General features: G+C 44.3%; 1 protein-coding gene across 1 annotated transcript in view; it reads right to left on the bottom strand.

The window, feature by feature from the left end:
* Window positions 1–25534, bottom strand: part of LOC144142293 (venom metalloproteinase BumaMPs1-like) — a 49453-nt gene that overhangs the window by 8498 nt on the left and 15421 nt on the right. Inside the window, exons 4-8 of the mRNA XM_077673690.1 lie at window positions 24469–24607; window positions 15079–15236; window positions 10813–10884; window positions 5409–5539; window positions 5271–5320 (exon numbers count right to left, since the gene is read on the bottom strand). Coding sequence (XP_077529816.1) covers window positions 5271–5320; window positions 5409–5539; window positions 10813–10884; window positions 15079–15236; window positions 24469–24607 — 550 coding nt within the window. The remainder of the gene's footprint in view (window positions 1–5270; window positions 5321–5408; window positions 5540–10812; window positions 10885–15078; window positions 15237–24468; window positions 24608–25534) is intronic.

Below are 25534 nucleotides of genomic sequence, written 5' to 3'. Positions count from 1 at the left end.
AAACTATTTTACATGGTATCCCTTCTGAAACGTAACAAGTGATCTATTAGGGAATATTTATTTGCTTACAAATGTAAAAGGAAGTTTTTATTCAGTTGGAGGAGATAATTAGTTATCAACATTTTAAAAATGAAAAAAAACACAGTGACAGTAAAGTAGACTATATAGACACCTGAAAAGATATCTGAAGAGCGCAATCTATATTGAATGCACTGCGCAACACTACAACCCATTTTTAGTGTTACAAAATATGCGTTTAAGTGGAGGAAAATAGACTACAGACAATGTATTTAGTCGTGTAATTGGTCTTCTAATAGGTCTTATTTATCTAAATCTTTTCAAGAAGATCGAAGGGTGAGAAAGGACTGGGATTTTTTCCTACTGTCCTTAAGAATACCTGAAGACTACCTTTTCTGGTTACCACAGTGTCCATTTCAGTACACCTAAAGGCTGCAAGCGCAAAAATAAAATTTTGTGCTCGAATACATCATCAGAACTATTGTAACACTAAGATGCTTCATTAAACACGTTTTTACGTAAAGTCTATTTACTCTTGCTTAGCTTTACCTTGGGTAAACGGAGACTATGTAAGTACATTTCAATAGCAATGTTTAGTATTTTTACATTAACCTTTTTTGCCTAACCATTACAGATTCCCTAAATGACCAATGGTTGCTCTTGCATTGAGAATTATATAGCATTTTTATGTCGTTTCTGGAATAACAGAGATTGTATTGTTAAGCAATGAAAACGTAAAACGGACGATACCTCTTTGTTACTAATACGCGAAAGTATTTTGAACATATCACAAGATTGTGTCGCGTAATTCGACGTCCTCGGCCATTAGAGGCAACTAAGATACTTCTTGCAACGCCGCAAGAGCTGTCAGGCATTGCGGTGTAACGGTCAAATACAGGAAATGGTAAGCGGTTATTCTTGCGAACATTGGTATTCCCGTTAACACGAAAAATTAGGATAGATGCTCTGAAACTAGGAATATTCATTGAATGTTAATCACCTTGTTCCCAACCTCGCCTCAAAGTAAATATCACTGAAAACTCGCGATAAAAGTTCTGTTTTATTGGCGATTCATTCGACGCATTCAAAGCATTCATTCGAAGAAACAGATAAGACTTGCACACACCGTACTTTGAAATAATTGCTTATCCAGAAACGATTATTATCCCCCAAGAGTCATCATAACAAAATTGTGGCCTGAAAGAGCTGACTTTCACGAGTCGGTGCTTAAACAAAACATAGTAAGTTCCATAAGTAGCAGGCTCTTTGTTCTAGTTACGTTTATTTGATGTAAGCGTCACCTAACCATGCAGAAGACAACTAAGTGACCCCTGTCTACTTACAGGGGTCATAAATATGCGTAAATGCTAGAGAAGTGTGCGTAAATAGTCCCCTCACACTATGTGCCGTGACTTCGATCACAGAATATGAACCCGATGGTATTTGAAGAATGATGCCGTTGTACAATAAATTAACCCACGGCCTTCAGTCTCCAGCGGCTGCGGAGCAAGTGACCACGGCAGCGGTCAGACGTGTGACGTAGCAGAGGGTGCTAAGAATACCTGAACCCGGACAGGCCGCCATTGGAACCGGAACCTGGCAACATTTAACACGAGGACCCTATCTAGCGAGGTGAGTCTAGAGGTGTTGGTCGAGGAAAACAAAGGCAATAATTGGGATGCCATAGGACCTAATGAGGTTAGGAGGACAGGTGAAGCCTTTACGGTGCTGAAATATGAACACGTCCTATGTTACCGTGGTCTAGGGGGCAGAAGAGAACTGGGAGTGGGATTTATAATCAATAAAAGCATATCTGGCAACATAGAAGAACACTATAGCATTAACGGAAGGGTAGCAGGTCTTGTAATTAGGCTCAGTAAGAGGTACAAGCTCAAGGTGGTACAGGGCTACGCACCCACATCCAGCCACGACGACCAGGTAGTAGAACGCTTCTATGAAGATGTGGAATCGGCAATGGCTAAAGTAAAAACACAGTATACCGTAGTTATGGGAGGCTTCAATGCTAAAGTAGGCAAGAATCAGGCTGGAGACAAGGCAGTTGGGAACTATGGTCTGGGCGGTAGAAATAGTAGGGGGGACCTACTAGTTGAGTTTGCAGAACGGAATAACCTACAGATCATGAATACTTTCTATTGTAAACGGGAGAGCCGGACGTTGACGTGGAGGAGCCCGAATTGGGAGCATAAAAACGGCAGACTTGACTTCATATTATGCGATAACCCTGGCGTCGTGCAGGATGGGGAAGTGCTCAGACGGGTAAGGTGCAGTGACCACCGCATGGTAAGATCTCGAATTAGGCTAGATTTGAGGAAGGACCGTAACAAGCTCGTACGAAAGAAGCCGTTTTTTGAGCTAACACTCAGAAGTAAAGTAGAATATTTCATGATCGCGCTTCAGAACCGATATTCAACTCTCACCGAAGAAGCAGCGTTTACGAAACAGGAAGCCAGCGACATCCTTACACGCATTATCATGGAGGGTGCAGTAGAAGTTGGGGGCGCAATGGCTAGACAGGATACTGGTAAACTTTCCCTGGAGACGAAAGATGTAATCAGGAAACGGCAAACCATGACAATCTCCACCTCAGCTGAGAGAATAGAACCAGCGGAGCTTTTGAAGCTAATAAGCGTCAGACAGCTGACATATGAAAGTGTAATAAGGAGAGGGTCACATACGCTGTAAAGAACGGAGGTAGCCTTAAAGAAGTGAAGAGGCATCTTGGGGTGGGGAAAAATCAGATGTACGTACTTAAAGACAAGCAAGGCAATGTCATCACAAATAGGGATAAAATAGTCACAGTTGTCGAGGAGTTCTATAGGGATCTGTACAGTAGCCGGGACATCCAGGATAACGCCGAACGAGAACATAGTTCAGAGGAAATAGACATCCCACCAGTAACGACAGAAGAAGTAAGGAAGGGTTTGAGAGAAATGAAAGGTGGCAAAGCACCTGCTGAGGATCAGATAACAGCAGACCTCTTGAAGGATGGTGGAGAAAATGTACTTGGAAAACTGGCAAACCTGTATACGCAATGCCTAATGACCGCAAGTGTACCGGAATCTTGGAAGGACGCGAACATCATCCTAATCCATATGAAACGTGGCATGAAGGACTTGAAAAATTACAGGCCGATCAGCTTACTGACAGTTGTCTCCAAGGTACTTACCAATGTAATCGCTAACAGAATTTCTACAACCTTATATATCAGTCAACCTTAATAACAAACAGGGTTTCCTAAAAGCTATTCAACAATGGACCATATTCACATGATCAATGAAGTGATAGGGAAGTGCGCTGAGTATACTGAGCCCCTACATATAGCCTTCATAGATCATGAGAAAGCATTTGACTCGGTCGAAACTTCAGCAGTTATTCAGGCATTACGGAACCAGGGGGTAGATGAGCATTATGTAAGAATACTAGAGGATGTGTACAATGGGACCACAGCTACCATAATCCTCCATAATGAAAGCAGTAAAATACCTATGAGGAAGGGCGTCAGACAAGGAGACACAATCTCTCCAATGTTATTCAAAGCATGTTTACAGAAGGCATTCAGACCATTGGATTGGGAACAGGTGGGAGTAAGGGTTAATGGAGAATGCCTCAGTAACCTCAGATTTGCTGATGACGTTGCCTTGCTAAGTAACTCGGGAGACAAATTACAAAGCATGCTTACCGCACTGGACAAGCAGAGTAGAAACGTGGGCCTGAAATTCTTATGAAGAAAACTAAAGTAATGATCAATATCCTCAGGACAGCACAAAGGCATGAGATGGGTTGCGAGGCAGTGGAATGGTAAGCAAATATATCTACTTAGGCAAAGTTGTGACCCCGGATCCCAACCATTAGGCAGAGATAATGAGAAGGATAAGAATGGGGTGGAGTGGATACGGCACATATTTTCAGATAATGAATAACAGCCTACCATTGTACCTGAAGAAGAAAGTGTATGACAGCTGCATATTATCGGTACTCACCTACGGAGAAGAAACATGGGGGCTCGCTAAGATGGTTCAACTTCCATTGAGAACGACTCAGCGGACAATGGAACGGAAGATGATAGGTGCAACATTAAGGGACAAGAAGAGAGCTGAGGGAATCTTGGAACAGACGCGTGTTAAGGACATATTAGTAGAATTTAAGAAGAAATGGACGTGGACAGGGCATGTAATGCGAAGGCAAGATAACCGTTGGTCATTAAGGGTAACAGAGTGGATCCCTAGAGAAGGCAAGCGTAGTACGGGGCAGAAGAAAATTATATGGGTAGATGAGATGAAGACGTTTGCAGGGATAAATTGCTCTCAGCGAAGGACCGGGGTGGTTGGAGATCACTGGGACAGGCCTTTGCCCCGCAGTGGGCGTAGATAGGCTGGTGATGCCGACAGTTGTAGACACTGCATCCCACAGAAAAAGACAAGTAGAACAACCCATTTAAAGACGCCATTAACAACAAAATACCTCTACGGTTTATTTCAAAATGATGAAACAAAAAAATTAACAAAATATTCATACAACTGATCGCGTAAACTTCCGAACGTTTGGCTTAAATGTGAAGAATAGAGGTCGCTGAGTACTGACCAATATGCTACCCCATTATTGTGACCTTGTGATACCACGCACTATAATTTCAGGGTCGCTTGCCACGGAGAAAATCTGATGGCAGCAAGAGTACTCGGCTGCTCTGCTTAGTGTTGTTTATGGGTTGATTTGTTCAAATCACTAAACTTCTAAAATTACGTCAAATTACATTATATTTAGATTTTTCGATTTTACAAAAGAATCACTAATGTTGTTGTGTGCGGCTATTTCAACAGTTTGTAAACCTTTAGGGTTTCCAGAAAACAACGTATTTCGGAGACACATTGAAATAAGTGAGTTTTAAATATAGTACCATATGTTTTTAGGGTCTATAACAAATGTTCCTTTTTATCCCGAACGATTATCCTTTATAACCGTCAGAAGGAATAACGTTCAAAATGCGTCTACAATTATGCTTCAAATATACAGCTCAAAAATTTGTCAATTTGATATCCCGGAACGTGTTCCTTAAAGGTAACTGCTCTTAGCAGCTTTACCATGGCCCCGTTAGTTACTGCACATTAGTTTCCACCAGTTTTATACAAACTATTCATTTTGACATATAGCTTTTAAGTGCTCGAAAACCTTTTCTCACAATAACCTTCGTACGTGGGGATTAGGAGAGTGTGAAAACGTCGAATACTGCTTACCCAATCCCCTTGTAGAGTATTTGCCTTCAACAATTGTAATTACGTCCCTCCTGCAAAAATAGTTGGCAAACGTGTTCTGTACACGCAACAAAGAAGCGTAGTAACAAAGCGAACTACATGTAGCCGCTAAACATTTACCCGCTCAAGAGGTACACAACGTCCGGTCTTCCAAAGGCCTGTCTTTTTCCTACGGCATATAACTTGAATCCCTTTATGGCTCCTTCATCAAAAAGATATTCTTCGTTGGATACGGGATCAAATTTTCTGCCCTGGTGAACATTCGCGAAAGACGCGGGAAACTATCAACAACTCGCCGCATGCTGAAACTTCAAAACACGCACTCCATTTGTAGACCTCAAGTAGGAGTAACTCGTATTACACAGATGTGCAGTACTTCGCGTAAAAAATACGACTCAAATTGGAAGCTTGAAGCAATTGTAACCAAAAAACACTAACCAATTCAAAGCGTAAACGCACAGAAGCTCAGTGTGCATATGCGGCGTGCTTCAGGGAAGTCCTCTGTAATTTAAAGAATTTGGCTTTTCGAGGTGAAATTGTTTTTTTTGGGCGAAGTGATCAGGGTCCGCGGCGGACGCAATAAAGGGAGTTCAACTGGTATTTACTGGAACAATAAAAAATTACCTGTTAATTACCTTTTTTAATTATTGCAGTTAGGAGTGTGACTGTATGCGAAAATTTTAAACGACTATCAGTGAAACCGATATCCAGGGTTAGGTTTGCGAAAATGTAATTTCACGCAGAAATATGGGCTGAGTACTTCAGTCCTCCAAACGCGAGCTTCAGGAGATCTGCGGCTGCAAGGCGCCGGAAAGCCATGGCCCCGTATTGACGTCGCGCGTCAAACGCACGTCGCGCTTTATCGCGGCGCCGGGCTAGCGCGCACCTTCGTCAGCGTGAGCCTCCACTCTGATAAAGCTTGGCGTACGTTCGACGTCTGACGTCAACTCGGGGCCATGGCTTTCCCGTGCCTTGCAGCCGCAGATCTCCTGAAGCTCGCGTTCGGAGTACTGAAGTACTCAGCCTGTTTCTCTGATGGTCTTCTACAATTTTAACATCATGATTATACGCCTATCTGCCATAATAAAACGTTAATTAACAACTACGAATTAATTGCTTCCATAAATAGCAATTGGAACTCGTTTATTGCGTCCGCTGCGGCCCCTGATCACTTGGCGCAAGAAAAACAAGTTTACCTCCGAAAGCCTATTTTTAAAATTAGTTACACTCTACCCCTGAAACACCCTGCATACTCAACGCCTAAAAAATATTGGCAGTACAGCCAAGATACGCCTATCTGCCATAATAAAACGTTAATTAACAACTACGAATTAATTGCTTCCGTAAATAGCAATTGGAACTCGTTTATTGCGTCCGCTGCGGCCCCTGATCACTTGGCGCAAGAAAAACAAGTTTACCTCCGAAAGCCTATTTTTAAAATTAGTTACACTCTACCCCTGAAACACCCTGCATACTCAACGCCTAAAAAATATTGGCAGTACAGCCAAGACAGCGCATCTAAAAAAATCTATTCTCTGGAAAGTATGTATGCATCCCTATGCCTCCAATGTCTACAACTCGCATGTAAAAGATGAACCGTCTATGCCAGTGTTTAAAACAAAAGCAACACTATTTATTCTTTAAAATACAACAGCAAACGCCCCGTGCAAGGCACCTTGGAATCATATCAGGCCTCCTTAAAGTTTCACCAGAAGCCCATATCTTAACATCAATAAACATCTATTCTGTCTTTCTGTCTCTCTAGACGGCGCATGAATAGCGCTGTGAAGCAAGTAGAGAATACGTGGAACCACAACCCATTGCCGCTACGGATGGTGAGACGGATGAGGATGAAATATGCAAATTTGCAAAAGAATATAATGCTTATGCATAGTCACAGCTTGAATTCATGCTATCCTGGCGCCTTCAACAGAATTACAGGGCTTTCACAGAGGCGGGCCCTCGGTGTCCAACACAAGCGGTAGGAGAAATGCTTAAAACCACCTATATTTTCACTTGAGGCGGCAATTCCAAACAAAAGATTTTATTACTACAGAAATTATGATGCCTGCTGACATTATATTCGCAGTTCTTTTCGCAAGCAGCCTTGCCGGCGGCGAAATCGTTTCACGCCGTCGCTCGTCGGAAGCGCCTCCAGCGTTAAGAAAGATATTAACGATCTCGAAATGTTCAGCTTTACCACTCGGACGGTAAATGATCTGATCCGCTTAGGTGCCTTATACACGTACCGCATTACCATTTTCATGAAGCAGGATTGAGCAGCAATGTCCGCCTAGGATATGCAGTCTTTCAAATGACTCTTATGTTATCACGAAGCTCGCTTAGTATCGGCAAAAAAGCCGTGATTACACATCTGCCTAGAATAAAAGCAGGAGTTACTACATGAACAAGGTAATTTTATGTTCGTCATTAACAGGAGTAAACTTGAATGCGATAACTAAATAACAAAACTTACGACGCCAGCAAAAGCACCGCTATGGCAGATTACATTCGTGATCGGTGTGTGCACTCTGGAAGAAACTAGCGCTCAAAGAGGCAATAAAAAACATTTGTTTTACCGAAAAGGTCCATGGGTGTAGTAACAATAGTACTATTTTCGACGCCTACTTCGTAGAACTAAGCTAGAGTTTTAAAAAGCAAAAACAGCCTGCACTAGTCTCGCAATACTGCAGAAACGGCAGGGCTGGTAGGCCCTCTCCTTTCGACGGAGAACTTGCCGTTGAAAGCTCTCCATGACTGGCAGGCCCGGATTGTTTTGGGCAGAGGGGCTCCCGAGTCTCCCAAAGTTGACCGGGCTATCATGCGCTAGTTAACCCGCGTCAATCGACCACGCAAACTCGTCGTCTGTAACTCGAATTCTCCGTCTCTGCTCCCCACTTCAGGCACGAACGCACGGGGATTGGAAAGGAGAGCAGCCCGCCAGAGATCACGCCACAAACGCGTGGCAGAGTGTCTTCGAAGGTCGAGCTGGTTGACGCCGAGCGCACTTGAGAACGCGCACGAGGTGCATTCTTACGTGTACTCGGTATTTTTCTTTGGCATTCTTGGTGAGCTCCTTACATGGCACAAGCCCACGTGCAAGCCTGGACGATGCCGCTGTACACCAGGCCTTATAACATGTGTTGCGCAGTGAAGGCACAGCTTGACGGGCACCGGTGTAGCTCGACGAAGGCATGCCTACGTTAGCGAAGCGGGCAAGAAGCTATGCACAGCTGTGCCAGGGGTTCCTAGGAGATGCGAGGTGACAAAAGGATAACGACGAAAGGATAACGCTCGGCTTAAAAAGATCTACTCGTAAATAAAACTGACGCAGCTTGAACTAGTGGTGCGAGGCTGAAGAAACAGCAGTGCTGGCGGCCCCTCTCCTTTCGTCCGTGACCGGGCTATTCTTTCTCACATAAAGTTCTCGACTTGCCACAAAACGTTCTTTATGACTGGCACGGCCGGATCGTTTTGTCAGCAGCCTTTCGCATCTTGCTCACAATGGGCCGCGTTGGCACGCGCTAGAATCTGCGGCAACCGGCTTCACAAACTCGGATTCTCTCGCACAAACTCGACGTTTCCACTCCCCACTTCACGAGCGAACGCTCGTGAACTGGCGAGTAGATGATTACGTGAGCGATCACTCCCCGAAAGCCGGGCAGAGTGTTCTCAAGGAACGCAAGGCGCTCCTCACGAGGCACGTGTTCCGTGGCATCGGTTTTGAAACCGCGGAGCTGTTTAACCCGGCAGCAAGTTGTCCAACGCGAACAGAAAACTTGCAAATTCAAGGAACAATATGGCTTATTCCACGCTCTGAAGGTGGTTGGAAAGCAAAGCAGTAAACGACACCAGCAACAATTGCCCATGCGATGTCACTTCAATTCACACACGTTGCTCCACAAAAAGTAAAACCAGAGATTCTGCCAGCCGTTACCTGGGATTCGCGAAATAAAGCGCCCTCCCCTCCCCTTCCGCTGAGTAAAAACCAGCGTCTGCATCGCCGTCTCCACTTGTGGGCGCAGCTGAGTCACTAAGACGGCGCGCTCTCACACCGCTCCCCTTCCGGCCCAGATTCCATGACTGGCGATGCCAGAACTTTTATTTAGCCTGTTTGAGAGTTTCGTATTGCGCACACGACGAAACGGTTGGCTGGTAGAGGTAGAAAGCTTTGCTTTAGAAACGTTTCCCATGGTAGGAATCTAACCTGCGCCCATCGATTTGTGAAGCGTGGCCTATCCCATGGAGACGTCTTCGCATAGAGGGCGCACAATACTATTTCCTTTTGGTTATTCGCAGAGTTGGCCTTGAACAGACGGATCTCCAACGAAGGGAGAGGGGCCAGCAGTTCTACTGTTTCTCCGGTGCTGCCCAACTAGTGCAAGCTGCACCATATTTTTTCATGGCATTTTTTGTGAGCCCCTCACATGACGCAAGGCCATGGGGAAGCCTGGCTGATGCCGGGTGCTCCTCACGAGGCGCGCGCTCACACGCGCTGGGTCGTTTCTCCAGGTATTTTTTATGGTACCGCTATACGACGGAAGGAAAAGTTTAGGCAGCTCTGCGGTTAAAACTGGTTAAGCAATGCGAAATACCCGGCCACTTTCTCGCCCGCACGCACACTACACCACAGTACTGAGTGGTACTGGAATCCGCCGACCAAAACCAAGCCCAATAAACATAACTCTGCAATTGCAGTAGTACTTCCAGAATCTGCATATTATGTTATTACGTGCAAGGAGCGCAGCGATAACTCTACTTTGCTGTTGTTACTTTTTCCGCCGTCGCTGACATCATGTAGGACGTAATGGCAGGGCTTTTTTTACGTTTGTCTTTCTCAGCCTTTCAGAGCAAAAGGTTGAAATGGTGCCTTGATTTCGGGCCCGCGCCGCCATGGCAGAGATGTGCGTGCATCGAGGCACCATGGAAGTTGAGTCAATTACCCGAGAACATTCTTTTTAAATAAGCCGTTTTAGTTTGTTTTTAGTAATCCAGTTAAAATAAAATATTTTATGTTAGCCCTACATTTCTTTCATGTTCTTGTTACTCTTTGCTTGTCATGGGTCTATGCACCCGTCATGAGTGTTTCAGACAAAATACGTAAATGAATATAGTGAGACGAAATAAGCAATTGTTCTAAATGAGCAGCGTGTAACTCTAAATAAATTTAACTGCAAGAATTCGTATTTTAACGTTGATGCACAAGGTGACCCTGAATAAATAATTTAACTGTAAGAATTTGAGTCTCTACTTTGATGCACACGGCCTAAAGCACTTCGCACAGTTGAAGGTTTAAGGTATGTGGGCTAAGTTGTTTTGCAATTGAGGAAAGAAAATTTTTGGTGCAACAATTTGAATTTTTTAATGTCATCCAAAGTAACCTAAACGCCTTTTTATGTGCTACGTAAGCTTGAGAAAAATATATTTCGCGCTTTTTACATCGTGACATTTCCTTCCGGATAAAGTGCGGTAGAAAATAAATTTGGTTTCGAAAAACGTGTAATTTCGAAGAGAAACATCTTACTTCGATTTTTTCCATACCAGTAAGTACCAGTCTTAATCTTGGAAGTGTCGTCGCACTGAATCTAAGGTTGGCCTGGAAAATGAAACAAAAAAAATGGTATGTAGTGAGTAAAAAGTTCTATGCACTCAAACAAACTCCAAATGTTCAGCGGTTTAAAGCTCTTCTTAACATGCCTGTGATAAACAACAGTTTGGAATTCCTTCCCTCGATCGTGTGATTTACGAATACTTTATTTAACAAGATTTAATATCTAGTACGTCGTGATGTTATTGTTTTTATGGAAGGAATCAAAGTGCTCAAGTGGGAGAGTGAATTACTGCGGCAGGTTCTGTAGTTGTGATGTTCTTTCTAGCTTTGTTAACTCCAAAAATCTTGAGTTTACGAAACGCACTCTCACAGGCTCCCAGTTTCGTGAGAACTATGAACTGGTGTCCAGAACACGACGGGCTGGAGGGTAATGAGGTGCCAAAGAGGGCGGCGAGGAAGCCATTGTACCACGCCGTACACGACCACTCATACAACTTCCAATCTCCAGAAAGATACAGCAAACAGCTTGCCGGATTTCGACTGAGCAGGCAGACATTTCCCTACCCTCACGAGGAGCGTAACACTCACGACTCGCAGAAACTACGGCGAATAGAAACCAACACTTTTATTCACAAGTCACGCTTAGCACTGTTGTTTCCAAAAATCACAAAAAAAACACTGAAAGCAGTGCAAAAAAAATACCACACGTTTCCACGAAACCCGGAAAGACCCTACCGTTTGGACACAAACGAATTACACTAACATTTATACCCTATTTGAGGCCTGGAAGGCAACTTCGACCACTTCAGCCTTAGAGGGCCAGTTAAACTTGATCTGAAGAACAAGGCAGGTGCTGCTAAATATAGAGACCTGTACTGCAGGCTCTGCCCCAAGTCTCCCTTGACTCTTTCTTATATCTTTCCTATATTTCCTATACTAAAGTTTTTCTACTACTACTCCAGCGTTACTTCATTCTATGTAAGTAGCAGTGCCATGGCAAATCAGGTGAGACCAAAACTGCGAAGGCAATCTTGATATCTGCGTTCGAGCAGCCAGCGGGTGCATCGTCTGGTATGTTGTTCCGAAGAATATGTCACTATCATTTTTTGAAATAGGTAGGCATCGTAATTATCTGCTAATGACGTTGCTCACTAGTTAAGTATTATTTCCTGTTATCCACTAAAACGTTTTATTTTGGATAGGTTTTTAACGGAATAAAATGTTGACCTGTCCTTCAAAGCCGCGTATGCATTACTGCCGCGAAAGGTCGACGTTTTAAAAGCATGCAGGAAACCTGGCAGTTAGTGAGGAAGCTCATCAAATCTCGGTACTGAGATGATTAATAAATCGGGATGTGTTTCAGAATTCTTATTTAAAAAAACTATGAACGCCTTCCGGAACACGTTTTCTAGTTACGTTTTTTTCTACATTGCGGTTTTTGGCAAGCTGGTAAGAGGGAATAATTTAAGAAGAAATAATAAACATGTTTATGAGCAATTTCTAGTGCCATATACTGTGATAGTTTGCAGTTAACTCACGTCTATTGTATTACCTAAGCTTTTTCCTATGCATCCGCCGTTCAACATCCCCCGGCCTCACACATCCAAGGGAAACGCATTCAAATTCAGTAGTCGCGGAAACTGCGTTCTCAAAAGCACACTGGGTTGTCGTCATCCCTAGCTCCATTGGTGAAGCTCCAGAGTAGACGGCAACTTTTAGTCCCCTTCCCAAAAGAACTTACTTCATAAGAATACCCTGCCGGGCTTTGACGAAAGGGGGAGACCGAGAAAACACACTTATTTGAGCACCAATGTTCTCGCGGGAGTGGAAACCACTTTCGCCGCCATAGTTATATCCTGTCTCCACACCAGTATGTGCCTGTCGGGATGACCGCAGCTAGAGAACTAGGTCTCGATCTTGCTAGAGATTATAGAAGGACGGAAGTAAATTTTTTTGTGGTTCTTTAACACTATCTTGTAAATAGCCTTATTGTCACTATCTCTGTACAGGAGGGACATTGGCCTTCAAACCGATGTGAAACAGGAAATGTGTTCACTCTGGTTGTGGAAATATGTTGCATTGGTAGTTTCAGAGTAGTATGTGTTGTGTCAGTGGGTGTGGTAGCGGAAGTGTTGTTCTGTTTAACTAGTATTCTGTAGTTATTTCTCAGAAGGTACGCTTTAGTGCGATCAAATTCGTCTCCTTCACAGGTTGGAACACAAAACCCCGGTCACTGAAGTCGGCCAACGGTTTCACTCCAGGGGGGAGTGAAACCGTTGGCTAGCCAAAAAAATTTGGCTAGCCACGCATTTCGGTTTGATGTTTTATCTTCCTGAGGCCCATGGACCGTATTATGCCGCGTCGTGTGCAGGACCGTGTCGAAGAAAGCCCTCACCAGCAGGCCCTTCTGCCTTTTCAGATGATCGAGCTTAAGTGTCGATGTCTGTTGTATTGAATACCAGGTGCATCATCATAATCAGCAGCACCACCAGCCTATCTACGCACACTGCAGGGCAAAGGCCTATCCCAATAATCTCCAAATATCCCGGTCCTGTGCTAACTGCGATGAATTTATTCCCTCAACGTCTATGATCTCATCTGCCCATCTAACCTTCTGCCGCCCCCTGCCGCACTTGTCTTCTCTAGGTATCCACTCTGCCACCCTTAATGACCAAGCGTTATCTTGCCTTCGCAATACATGCCCTGCCCATGAACATTTCTTCTTCTTAATTTCTACTAATATGTCATTAACACTCGTTTGTTCCCTGAACCACTCCGCTTTATTCTTGTCCCTTAATGTTACACCTATCATATTCCGTTCCATTGCTCGCTTAGTCGCCCTAACTTCAAGTTTAACCCTATTAGTGAGCCTCCAAGCTCCTCCCCCTAAGGTGAGTACCGGTAAGATGCAGCTGTCATGCACTTTCTTCTTCAGCTAATATGGTTGGCTGTCATTCATTATCTGAGAATACCTGCGGAATCACTCCACCCTATTCTTATGCTTGTAATTATCTTTGCCTCATGGTTGGGATCCGGGATCAGAACTTGGCCTAAGTAGATATATTCACTTATTACTTCCACTGCCTCGCCACCTATCTTAAACCGTTGTGCTCTCCCGAGGTATTGATCCTTACGTTAGTTTCCTGGACAATAATTATCAAGCCCGTGATTCTGCTCTGTTTGTCGAGTGCGGTAAGTATGCTTTGCAGGAGGTTCAGAGCTGTGTACACCCCGTTAAAGATATTGAAGTATTGGACAAGGGTAGAGAATGGCTTTGATTAATACTAGACTGTCTTTTGGCTATTGTCCTTAACTGATGTAGCAACTGCTTGATATTGTTAATGTGCCCTGCATTGTGGGCAACGAAATGTTACAAACGAAATGGTTACTTCGTGTGCATAAACTACATACACTACATCACGTATACTCGTATGCAGTGCCGTAGATAAAAAAATTTCTCTGGGGCTGTTTTATACCACCGGCCGAACATAACGTAGAAATACCTCGCCCAAACACTACCTTAGTCACTATTCTGTTCATCATAGTCGTTTTAATATTAAGTTTAATATTGTCATAAATCAATGTGATGTGTAAATACTATGCGCGAAAAAAAGGCCGAAAGGAGAGAGGTGGGAATGCACCTCAGAAAATTTCGGGGGGTATTCGGATATCGAAACACGTCCGCTTGCTACGCCCCTGCTCGTCTGCTGTCAGGGAAGAATCTGGAGTCCGATCGTGGTCCGCAACCCGGAAAGGAGTGAACCTTTTAGATATTCTGAATATTCGAGTGTCACGAGTTCACAGGGCACGTGCCCGACCTTGATCATGGCATTGATTCATACCGGACTACCGACCGTACAGTTTTCCGTTCTCTAGCCGCAAAGGGGATTATTCAGAACCCGCAGGTTTGCCTGCTGTGCCATGCTGTCGATGACGACCCACTATAGGCAAGAACACTGCGTGCGACAATTGTTTTTTTTTTCCAAACTTCTCTTTTTTAGTGCAAGCAGTGTTGATTTGTATGAGCCATGCCATCATTTGTAGTAGTTCGTAAAGTTGGTGTTCTGTGAAAATTTAGCTTAACATACGGCGTTACGGAAGGAGTGTTTTTTTGGCAGCACGGTATGCGTCAGCAGAAAGCTGATTCAAATTCAACGTCAGAAAATAACCTCAGAAAACATTCGCCACAACTTGCTGAGTTTTGCCTAGATATAATGAACATGAAAAATTCATACTTACTGAGTTTACCAAGACGCATAAATATGACAATGCAAGCTCTGTTCTAACGAAGTATCGGTGATGGCGTTCATCAGTAACTATAAATACTTCCACCGATACAACAGGAGGCCCTGCGTACGAGCCTAGATTTTGCCTCTCCGTAATCATCCGTTTGTGATCTGCAAAAGAAAAGTTTTTCAAACGTTTGACATCCAAATGAGGGAAGAACGCCTGTTTCCCAAGGACGTAATTTCATTCAGATTTGAAAAAAGTAAAGGTGTTTTACAAGCGTGAGGTGATCAATAAAATGGGAGTAACGCTTCTTCCTTCAGCAATATTATACCGTGACTGATTTTGCAATAAATGAAGAATAAAAATCGTCACAATTTTAAGCAAACATAAACAGAAATGAAGCCAGCGCAAAGCCCCACTTTCGAGTTGCCAGAAAACATACGCTTCCTCGTATGTGGTAGATGCAGTTGTAGACGACTCCAATTAACAGAGTCAATTGTGTGCTTTTTTAGTCGAGGAGCTCAACTGCTGTCTTGGTGGTCTCGGCACGGGAGACTAATACTTTCTGGGTGTCCAAGTCAACGCTGCTCCCAAGCTCGGGAAGGGATGTGGGGAGGAAAGTTCCCATGGTTTGATGCTCAACAAAAAACACGGTTGGCAAATGAAAAGTTTACAGGACAGGCCTTCCGTATTTTCGTTGGCTTCAAACCATGTTAACTACTAACTACTCACAGGCTGGCCCAACAGGCAGTTACCAAGGAAGGAAACTGTTGTGAGGGCTAGTTTGTGAGCGCACCGGAGCATAATATGAGCAAGGGAGTCTGGTTGCGAGCAAAATTTTTATTTGGTGGCGCACTTATTTGAATGTACGTAGTGTAGCCAGGTGCGCATTCACGAAAGTGTTCAGGTGAATCATACAGAGGGTAATTGATTCGTATTGGAGCAGTCTGGTGGAGGAACATAAGGGAGAGTGAGCGGAGGATTAGATGGAGGGAGCGACTTTTTAATGGCTCCCTATGGCTGGGTGAAGTCGTCGAAGCTGACCTTGAGCACATAGTCTAAACGTGCTTGGAAATTTGGGTAGAAAAGGCGTAGCCTTGATATAGAACTACATTTTTGCCCGTCAGTAGGGCGCGAACTTGATCTAAACAAGGTCGGTGTTCCGAGGGGGGCGATCGCTGATTAAGCTGCAGGATTGTCGGCCCACCTTACCAAACAGAAGCTACGACGGACCTCCTTGACCGGTGAGCATGATCAGCGAAGTACTTTGAATTATGATGAGAGATACTAGATTTCTCCAGTGACCCAGATGGGAATGCTACGGGAGACCCAACTGATCATCTTATTTCGGCTAGAATCCAAAGCCAGATAAAGAGGAACGTGGTGAGGGGCTTGAATCCCTGTATGAGGTGTCATGTGCTCTTGCAATAGCCCGTAGGTGGGTTGCGGTGAGTGAGGCGTATGCTCCGGTGAAGCATAAAATGCCTATTATTAAGTAATAGCCGTACTTTAGCGTGTTTATGAAGTGATGTATAAAACGGCGTTCTTGGAACTAGCTCCTTTTGGGAGGAACGAATGAACGCCACCGTTCCTATACGGATGGGTGGAACTGTAACGGCAACTCGTTCGGTTTACGATGGAACGGCAGAGGGAACGGCGTTCCTTCCGTGAGGGTTGCATCGTTAGAATTTGGCTCCTTTTCATGCCAAGGCTTTTTATGGAGTTGAAGCTTGAACAAAAAGCAAAGGCCGCTACTGCGTTTCGCGTCCTATAACCTACCCAAATTTTCTGCCCTGCCGCTGAACGTTCTTTCTTGAAGGTCAAAGGCAGAAGAATAAAAAATTCACGCATCTCCTCCAAGTGAAGATGCGCGAATTACCGTAAATCACCTGTGAGAGTGCTTACTGCTGCTAAAACGATTTACAATCCAATCTAATCTATTACAATCTAATTTATTCGAATCTAATCCCACCCAGCCCAAATCGAATTCAATCCAATCCAATCCAATCCAATGCTCCTCTCGCATGCGCAGCACGGCTATCCAGGAGCACTCTCTATTTCATTCTCGCTCTCGCTCTCGCTGACTCTAACCGTTTGTGAACCTTTTATTTCGTTAACCTTTTGTGAACCTTTTGTTCACAGATGCTTCGATTTACGCGGTGCTGTGCGTCTCTCTCTCCCTCTTTCTTTCTAACGTTTTCTGAATCTTTTATTTTGTTCTTCATCTTTTGTGAACCTTTCGTTCACGGATGTTTCGATTTACACGGTGCTGTGCCTTGAACACGGACGTCGAACGGACAAGCCTCGGCCTTAAGGTGCTTCGCCCCTAAAAAAATCACGCATTTTTACGAAGTGGATCATAAAGAGTGGGTGAAGCACTGGGGATCTTTCTTACCGTAAATCATCTGTGAGACTGCTTACTGCTGCTAAAACGATTTCCAATTCAATACCATCCAATGCAATTTATTCCAATCCAGTCCAATTCATTTCAATCCAATATAATCCAATGCTCCTCGCGCATGCGCAGCACGGCTCTCCAGGAGCACTTTCTCTTCCCCTCTGTCTCCCTCTGTAACCTTTTGTGAACCTTTATTTTGTTGCTCACCTTTCGTGAACGTTTGTGGACAGATGTTTCGATTTACACAGTGCTGTGCGTTTCTGTCTCTCTCTCTCCCCTTCTCTCTCCCTGACCCTTTCTGAATGTTTTATTTGTTTTTGCTAAACTTTTGTGGATCTTGTGCTCAAAGATGTTTCCATTTGCACCTTACTGTGCTTCTCTCTCTCTTTCTTTCTCTTCTTTCCCTCTCCCTCTATACTTTTCTGAAACTTTTTTTTTGTTAACCTTTTTTAAAACCTTTTCTTCACAGATGTTTTGATTTACACGGTGCTGTACCGTGAGCACGGATGCCAGACGGCAGACGCCGGACGGACAAGCCTCGGCCTTAATGTGCTTCGCCACTAAAAAAATTCACGCATCTCCACGAAGTGAATGATTGCGAGTGGGCGAAGCACTGGGGACCTTTCTTACCATAAATCACCCGTGAAAGTGCTTACTGTGTTTAAAACTATTTCCAATGTAATCCAACCCAATACAATTCAATCGAATCGAATTTAATCCAATTCAGGTCAACCCAATCCAATCCAATTCTCCTCGCGCATGCGCAGCACGGCTCTACAGGAGCACTATCTCTCTTTTTGCCTCTATCACTAACCTTTTGTGAACCTTTTATTTTGTCCTTGTAAACCCTCTTGTGAACCTTGCGTTCACAGATGGTTCGAGTTCAACGGTGCTGCGCGTCTCTCTCTCTCTTTCTCTCTCTCTCTCTAATCTTTTGTGAACCTTTTATTTGGTTCTTGTTAGCCTTTTGTGACCCTTTTATTTGGTCCTTGCTAACCTTTTGTGAACATTGTGTTCACAGATGTTTCCATTTACATGGTGTTGTGCGTCTCTCTCTCTCTCTCTGTCTCTCTCCCTCTGTGTATCTCTAACTATTTGTGAACCGTTTATTCGGTCCTTGTTTCCCTTTTGTGAACCTTTTTTTCACAGATATTTCGATATACACGGTGCTGGGCCTTGAGCACGGCCGCCGGACGAACAAGCCTCGGTATTAACATGCTTCGCCCCTAAACATTGACCGTGGCTTAACTCAGCTACGCCTGGGTGTGCGTAACGAGAGGTACGGTTAATGTTGTTTAGCTTGGTTTTCTGTAGGGTTACAACGCTTCTCAAGGCATGCGGATCGTTCTTCCTTCGTCTCCTCGGCTCGCTGAATCCTCGTGGTTTCGTTCCGACGACGAAGCCTGGCTTCTTTCAGTCTCTCCGACTCACTTTCCATATCTGACGACCAATCGCACCGAACCGCGCCTTCTGTATACACGATGCTACGCCTGCTCCTCCTATGTTGCTGCAACGCGGTTTCACCGGCTCCTCCTTGGACGCATTGCCAGATGGCGAGGTGAACGGCACTGCCAGCTGCGGCCGTTGCTAGGCAACCGCTCAGTTCCTGGGGTGGCCACCGGCCCCAGCAGAACGGCGAAACTACGGCCATTGTAGCTCTCGCTACAACAACAACGCAGTGGGCCGAAGCTTGTAGGCCTAGCTGCACAGGGTGTGCACGGCCTTGTAGCTACGGCGACCGCAGACGCCTATGAAAGTAATGAGTCGGCGCCCGTTTGGTTGTTCTTCCGCCGTGACCTCTTGTTTTGTACAACCATAAACACCAAAACTAGCAGAATGCTTAAGCATTCCTTTAATAGTGGAACGCAAGAGCCAAGCCGGAGCAGACGTGGATACGCCATGAGCACTCTAGGAGAAGCCATCTCGGAAGAACACCTGGCACAGGTGGTGTGCACCGCATTCATCGCACACGTGTTTTCTACAGGAAGCTACTGCGTGATGGCATGCGTGTAGTACGCGGGCTGTGCTTGGAGGTTAACGCGCTTGATTTCCTCACTTTCGCGGCACGTTTCTATTTCATTTAGCGTATTGAAAGGGAAAAAATGTGCTGGACGACTCATATTGTAGGCCACGCGAGAAAAGTGGGATAACCCGTAGGGGCCTTCGATTATTATTCCCGGAACCAGCAGGAGTAGTACTAGGGTAATCCGAGGACTATCCGTGCCATAGGAATATATGTAAAAAGCGAAAGCCGGATTGCGGCTCGGACAGACTGTGGTGCGTTCAGGACTGCCTGTAGTCTTGCCAATCTAATGCAAATTACCTAGAAGATGACCTGAGCAGAGTAGTTTAAAAAAATCGCTACCGCGTCCAGTTACTATGAAGCAATCGAGACATCTAGGGTGTGATGACATAAAATGAAATGAGTTTTAAAGGTCCGGATGTCGTCCACTGTTATGTAGACACTTCGAAGGAAAGCGAGGGCTCGGTGTGCTTAGGAGTTCAACATAAGGACCAAGCTATCAGGGATTCCAGACAGCCTTGTGTGGGACCAGGCGGCCATCCACATAAAGGCTGAGCTGACTGCAGTGACCGAAGCAGCCAGCGCAGATTTCGCCACATCGTCTGCGTCCAGAGATTTCTTTTTGTTGGGGCACGGAACTTTTCCAGCCGCTGCACAGGATGAGCTGTCGCGGCACCTGTTGCTGCGAATTTACTACCCGAGTTGAAGAACATCGAGGGACTGAACTAACTTTTTCTCAAGTACTTCACGGCACTACCCTCAAGCGCTTCGTGGGGACGGCTATTCAACATTGGCAATGAAGAGTTGCACAAGAACAGGTTCGTCTGTCGGACGGCAACATCGCGATGCAGGTCTTGCTGAGTTCATACAAGGGACTCTACTACTATGTTGCGAGTATGTATTGTGGACATTTTTCCCCACTCATACTGTAATATAGAGTAAGCATTCATTAAACACCTATGCATTCTTCCTTTTGATGAGGTTTATTGTGGAATAAATTCAATTATGTTAGTGTATGTGAGCAACTTTCTATTAGCACATCTGAAGGGACTATCCTGATTCCGCATTTGAAGAACAAAGTGGAAGGTGGCAAACTTGTTGCACTTATAATAGACCACCACCAAAGGTGCATTAGGCTTGTCTGGAATATGTCCTGTGCTCCCTAAAAAAGTCGTCTAGGAACATTTTTTGCGGATTATTTATATGCACAGATAATATTTTCAGGCGGTGTTTATATCCGTGTAGTACACGTAGATCGATTTGAATTTTAAATGTCTCCCTTTATTTAGCCTTTGAATTATCTGACACATTATATTTTAGAAATCGTGAACGGGAATGTAACGAAGTAAACGTTCTGATGTTGCAATTGTAACTAGAACGCGATCCTTTCGTATTCAAAAAATCGTAACAGGAAGTCGTTTCAGAACTGGAAAAGAACGAGCAACAAGATTTCATTCCTGTTTTAGAGGAACGTGTACAACACTGGTTGTTGGATGTCGTGAGGGAGAGGTTCAGTGGATGTATGCTTAAGAATGGTGATACGAATATCTTTGTTAAAAGCAAGCCCCGTGTACGTTTGCTTGATTCGGCAACCCTGGCTCAGTGGACCTCCTTCGACCACCTACCCCCGGTACTGCCAGCCCAAAAATAACAATGCGCTCAGTTATTGTGGACCTGGAGACATACAGCATTTGCTTGGCGCTTGATGGATGAGTCGGTACATGCAGATCCTCTTAAGCCACGGTACTCGAGGGGGTAACTTAAGCGATTCTTTAGATGAGCGGGAATAAATTATTGGAACAATAGCCTTTTTTACATTCCGGTATTGTTTGGAGACGTCACGGAGCATAACGAAAACTTGTTTAACTGCTCTGGTAAGATCAGCGATGGTTTGTCCATCGGGGGATTGGCCTAGACAGTCACGCAAAGAATACGTATTAAAGGGTTGACGCCACGAGGAGTCCGTCGAGGGACGCCATTACATTTCTGTCAACAAAAGCTGGATGATGGTTCCGAACAATGAGGAGATCAGACCTTAGGAGAAACACTTAAGTCAAGCCTAGAAGGCTCATCAGTTTACAAAATTTGCGGCAGTTTCAAAGCTCTGCTTTATATATCAACGGACCAACGGCATACCGGGAGCGGTGAATGTGGGAAGGTTTTAAACAGGTCGAGGCAGGTGGTGATGAAAAGAAGGACGATGATGCAGCTTTTTGAGGTGCTTAATTGTCATCGACTAATTGCGTAGGGTTGATATTCCTACGCGAGAATCGCTTGTAGTTGGTTGGTGAAGTCGTAGATGTAGCTGGACACCTCTAGGCTGCATCCCTTTTTTTCAGTCGGAAGAAACAGGCTGAGCTTGAGAAATGGCCAAGAGCTCCTGTGTTGTCATGGTTGAGCATATTTCTGAACGAGTGGCAATATCAACAGGGAAAACCTCTTCTCAAGTCCCAAAAGTATGTCCAGAGTAAACAGAAGTTGCTGGAGCAGGTGCATTATGTCAGGACTAAGATGCTTCTGTTCCAACAATGCTTGGAGCCAGCGAAGTATGAAGTTTTCGAGGATTTTGATGGTAGAATGCATGAGAATCATTTCTCTTTGAATTTAACAAGCATATGTAAGTGGGTACACTGCCATCGCTACCGAAGAGAATTTGCGGATCCGTCAGGACGCTGTGATTGCCACTGTCTACGTCACTGACCAACCACAAATATTGTGTTTGTGAGAAGTACGGTTACTCGGTTCACGTTGCCATAACATTGGGAGTAGTGAATTGGTCGTGATCTGCGCACGGCAACTGACATAGTCATTGGCCTGGCGCGTTCATTTGGTTGGTGTGAATTGTGTGTTGGGTATGTTGACCTCGCAGTGAAAGAAAAAGTGGCATTGGACTTCATCTTCTGACGCGTGCTAATATCAATGACGAATCCTTCTCAAAAGTGTGTTGGGAATGACAAAAAATGATGTGAATAAGAAAGAGACGGGGCTGTTCCCTGCCGGCGGCGAGGCTTGCTACGCCAGATGAGGATGACTGCGGTGAGATTGTGTGAATATTGCACATTGTAGAGACAACCACGAAGGTGCAAATAAAAAAACGCTGGAAATTATAAACAACATAATGCTGCAAGCAGAGCTGGAGCACGAAAAAACTTGAAAAGGAAATCGCAAAGGTAAACGCTCACTGTAAACGGCACTAAAAGGGAAGAACACCAAAGCAAGACAGAAATAACATCAAGCGAAATAGGCAGGAATGTCGGGGAGCTAGGTGCGAAGGTAATGTCGGCCACGATTCGGCGCTTACAACAAACAACAACGAAGCGGAAGTGAAGGATGGCGAGAGAGACGGAGAACCCTTCTAAACCTAACCCTTTCTGACTGTTCGTAGTGTCCCTATTCTTTCATGAACAGTTGACACTCCCCCACCGCAGCAGGGGTAGTGGAATCTATCTTGAGCTTCTGACGCCTTGCTCATCGTAACTGGCCAATATGATGAATGGGCATGTGCTTAGACCACTGAAGAAGTAACATTTCTTTTCCAAGTCACCGCAGCCCAGACACTTCCTGTTGCACCTAGCGTCATCTAGTTGTCGGCATTGAACATTGCCGCAGCCTACTCGATAAGCTGCTTAAACCAGCCGGCTGTCCGGGTATGTGCTTAGAGGGTAACGTTGCGGCTTCTAACGCGGAAAGTTTCGGAGATAGTCAATAAATAGAAGAATGTATGCTAATATCATATTGTTTACGGAATAAAACGTCAAAATACGTTTGAATGAAAACATCTAATTCAGAAAACTGCCTAGCGCAAGCTAAAATATTGCCCTTCTTTGTGCAAACAACGGGTCCGCCTTCGCACATTGTTTCTTGTACAAATATTTGAGCACGTATAGTATTCAGTCTAGGCATGAGATATGAACTCTTAAACAGCCGAGACATACGCACGCGGAAGAAAGCACTTCTGGTGGGGATGGGCCAGTACTGCTTTCCCCGTTTATTTGTGAGTACTGAAAAAACGCCATAAAATCCTAATTAAAACTTTCTGCTTTTACACAAAACAAAGATATATTCTACAACTGCAGCACAATATCAGCCCATACGACCAAAATGCTCTTCATTGCGCGTAGTCCTGTCTTGTATTCTAAAATATGATGGTAAATTGAACGTCCATAACAAAACATCAGCCCTTCACCGTCGTAACCACCATGTTTGTTGCCTAGCTTTGTAGCCGATCTAGTGGCCAGGTGCCTAGAACTGATGGCTATATGCAGCTTTGCAGATGTAATAAAAAAGTGCATAAAAATACTTTCTCAAGGAGGCATCTGGAATAAACTTAATTGTTTTTAACCCCCTCTAGACAATTCCTAGCGAACGTGTTGATGAGGACACCAAGAGTTACGTACGCGATGCCGCGCATAAGCGAGGAGGACTTCAAAACAACGAACGAAAGCAACAAAAATTACTGGACTTTTCTTTAAAGCGATTGTTTGAGGAAACAGCTTTTAGTATGCGCCCATTTATCTTATTGCTTTTCGTTGGAGTAAAAATACTAGCAGTAGGTGAGCTTCGATCTTCTCTACTTAGGGCGTCATCTATTCTCATCGGCTTTTTATTCCTTTGAAGTAAGCCAACATTTACAAAACGAATTAGGCACCGTCGCTTAGCTTCGTAATAAAACCAAAAATGTAAATACCAGACGATCTGTCTCGAATAGGGATACCAACATGTAATTCTTGTTTACGTTCAACAGCTCATTCATCATGTATTAATGTTCTGGACATTTTTCACCCCCGTCAGCCCATATAAAATTAGAAGCCCTGTCATTGGGCAAAATGCACGCCATGGTGTATTTCTGCCTTTCTGATGGCTTGAATTACGCACTGATAAGCAACCACCACATCAGAACTAGTTGGGTCTGAAGAATGTACTAGCACTTTCTAAATCCTAATGTTCATGGTGAGGCAACGTTTAAAAGAGTTCTCACCTTTACTCTCTAAATTCACAGATTTGTCAAACATTTCTTCCTCCTCTATTTCGTGAATGATGTGGGGAACAACGCCGCCTTCACTCCTTTCAGAAGTGAGCATCGGTGCAATCCTGTGGCGAGGTCCAACCACGCCTCTCTACAACAAATCGTTCGTGAGAGTTAGTTCAAATAAGCCGAGCATAATTACACGAATAATAGCTTATTTTTAAACATTATTTTCGGGTACAACTAGCCTAAAAGTACGTAGCAGAAACCAGAGTTAAAACGAAATTTGCACTGTTGGTAGGTTGGCATGTTGAATATAACTCGCAGAACCCCTTCCGCCACCGTTGTTTTTAACGCCGCAAATAAATTTTTAAAACTGTTTTCGGCACGCCATATATTTCTCAACGATAGGCATCATAACTTTCTGGAAGGATGGTGCCGTGATAGGATTGGTGCATTGGTGGGTTAAAGCATTGGAGAACAGAAGCGGGCGCGGGATTGCTTTTAAGTATGCTACCTAAAAAGTATGCTTCAAGGCGCACAGGCTAATTATTGACTAATAATTTTTTGCTTTAGGATTTTGTATCTTTCTTACTGGCACGTGTGTGGCCAGTAGTCTATAGTTGCTTTTCAAGGTATACATTAAAATCTTCTCGCCTGTATGTTTGTGCAAGGTGATTTGGTGAAAAGCTAAAAGAGGAGCTAGAGCTCGCCCCTTGTCACAAAAAAGGTGGCTTTCTTCCAGGTCGGCCTTAAGCACACACACTACGCGTACGTTCCGGTGACACATACTCCCACATTCCGGATACAGCGTTATTTACTGGTGTTGTGTTGTGCATGATAGAGACTTGAAAATCATTATTAACATGAGACACGACATCAAGGGTCCTAGCATTTGTTTAGGAATCCATGGACCGGAAATACGTGGGGTTTCTTTGGTTTGCTTACTTTCTTTGGAGGGGAAAGCCTGCGATACATATTAAGAGATGTTGCGCAGCTACATTGTGACCACATCACTTTTTTTTTCTTCGTTCCTTTATTTTTTGGCTCGTATTGTTCCATTCAACTTCCTTGTTGC

Source organism: Haemaphysalis longicornis, unplaced genomic scaffold, assembly GCF_048455015.1.
Source record: "Haemaphysalis longicornis isolate Haplotype H1 unplaced genomic scaffold, Haemaphysalis longicornis Haplotype H1 scaffold_6, whole genome shotgun sequence".
In the NCBI taxonomy this organism is placed as follows: Eukaryota; Metazoa; Arthropoda; class Arachnida; order Ixodida; family Ixodidae; genus Haemaphysalis; species Haemaphysalis longicornis.
Note: the sequence above shows the minus strand (reverse complement) of the source record. Positions and strands in the feature narration are given on the sequence as shown.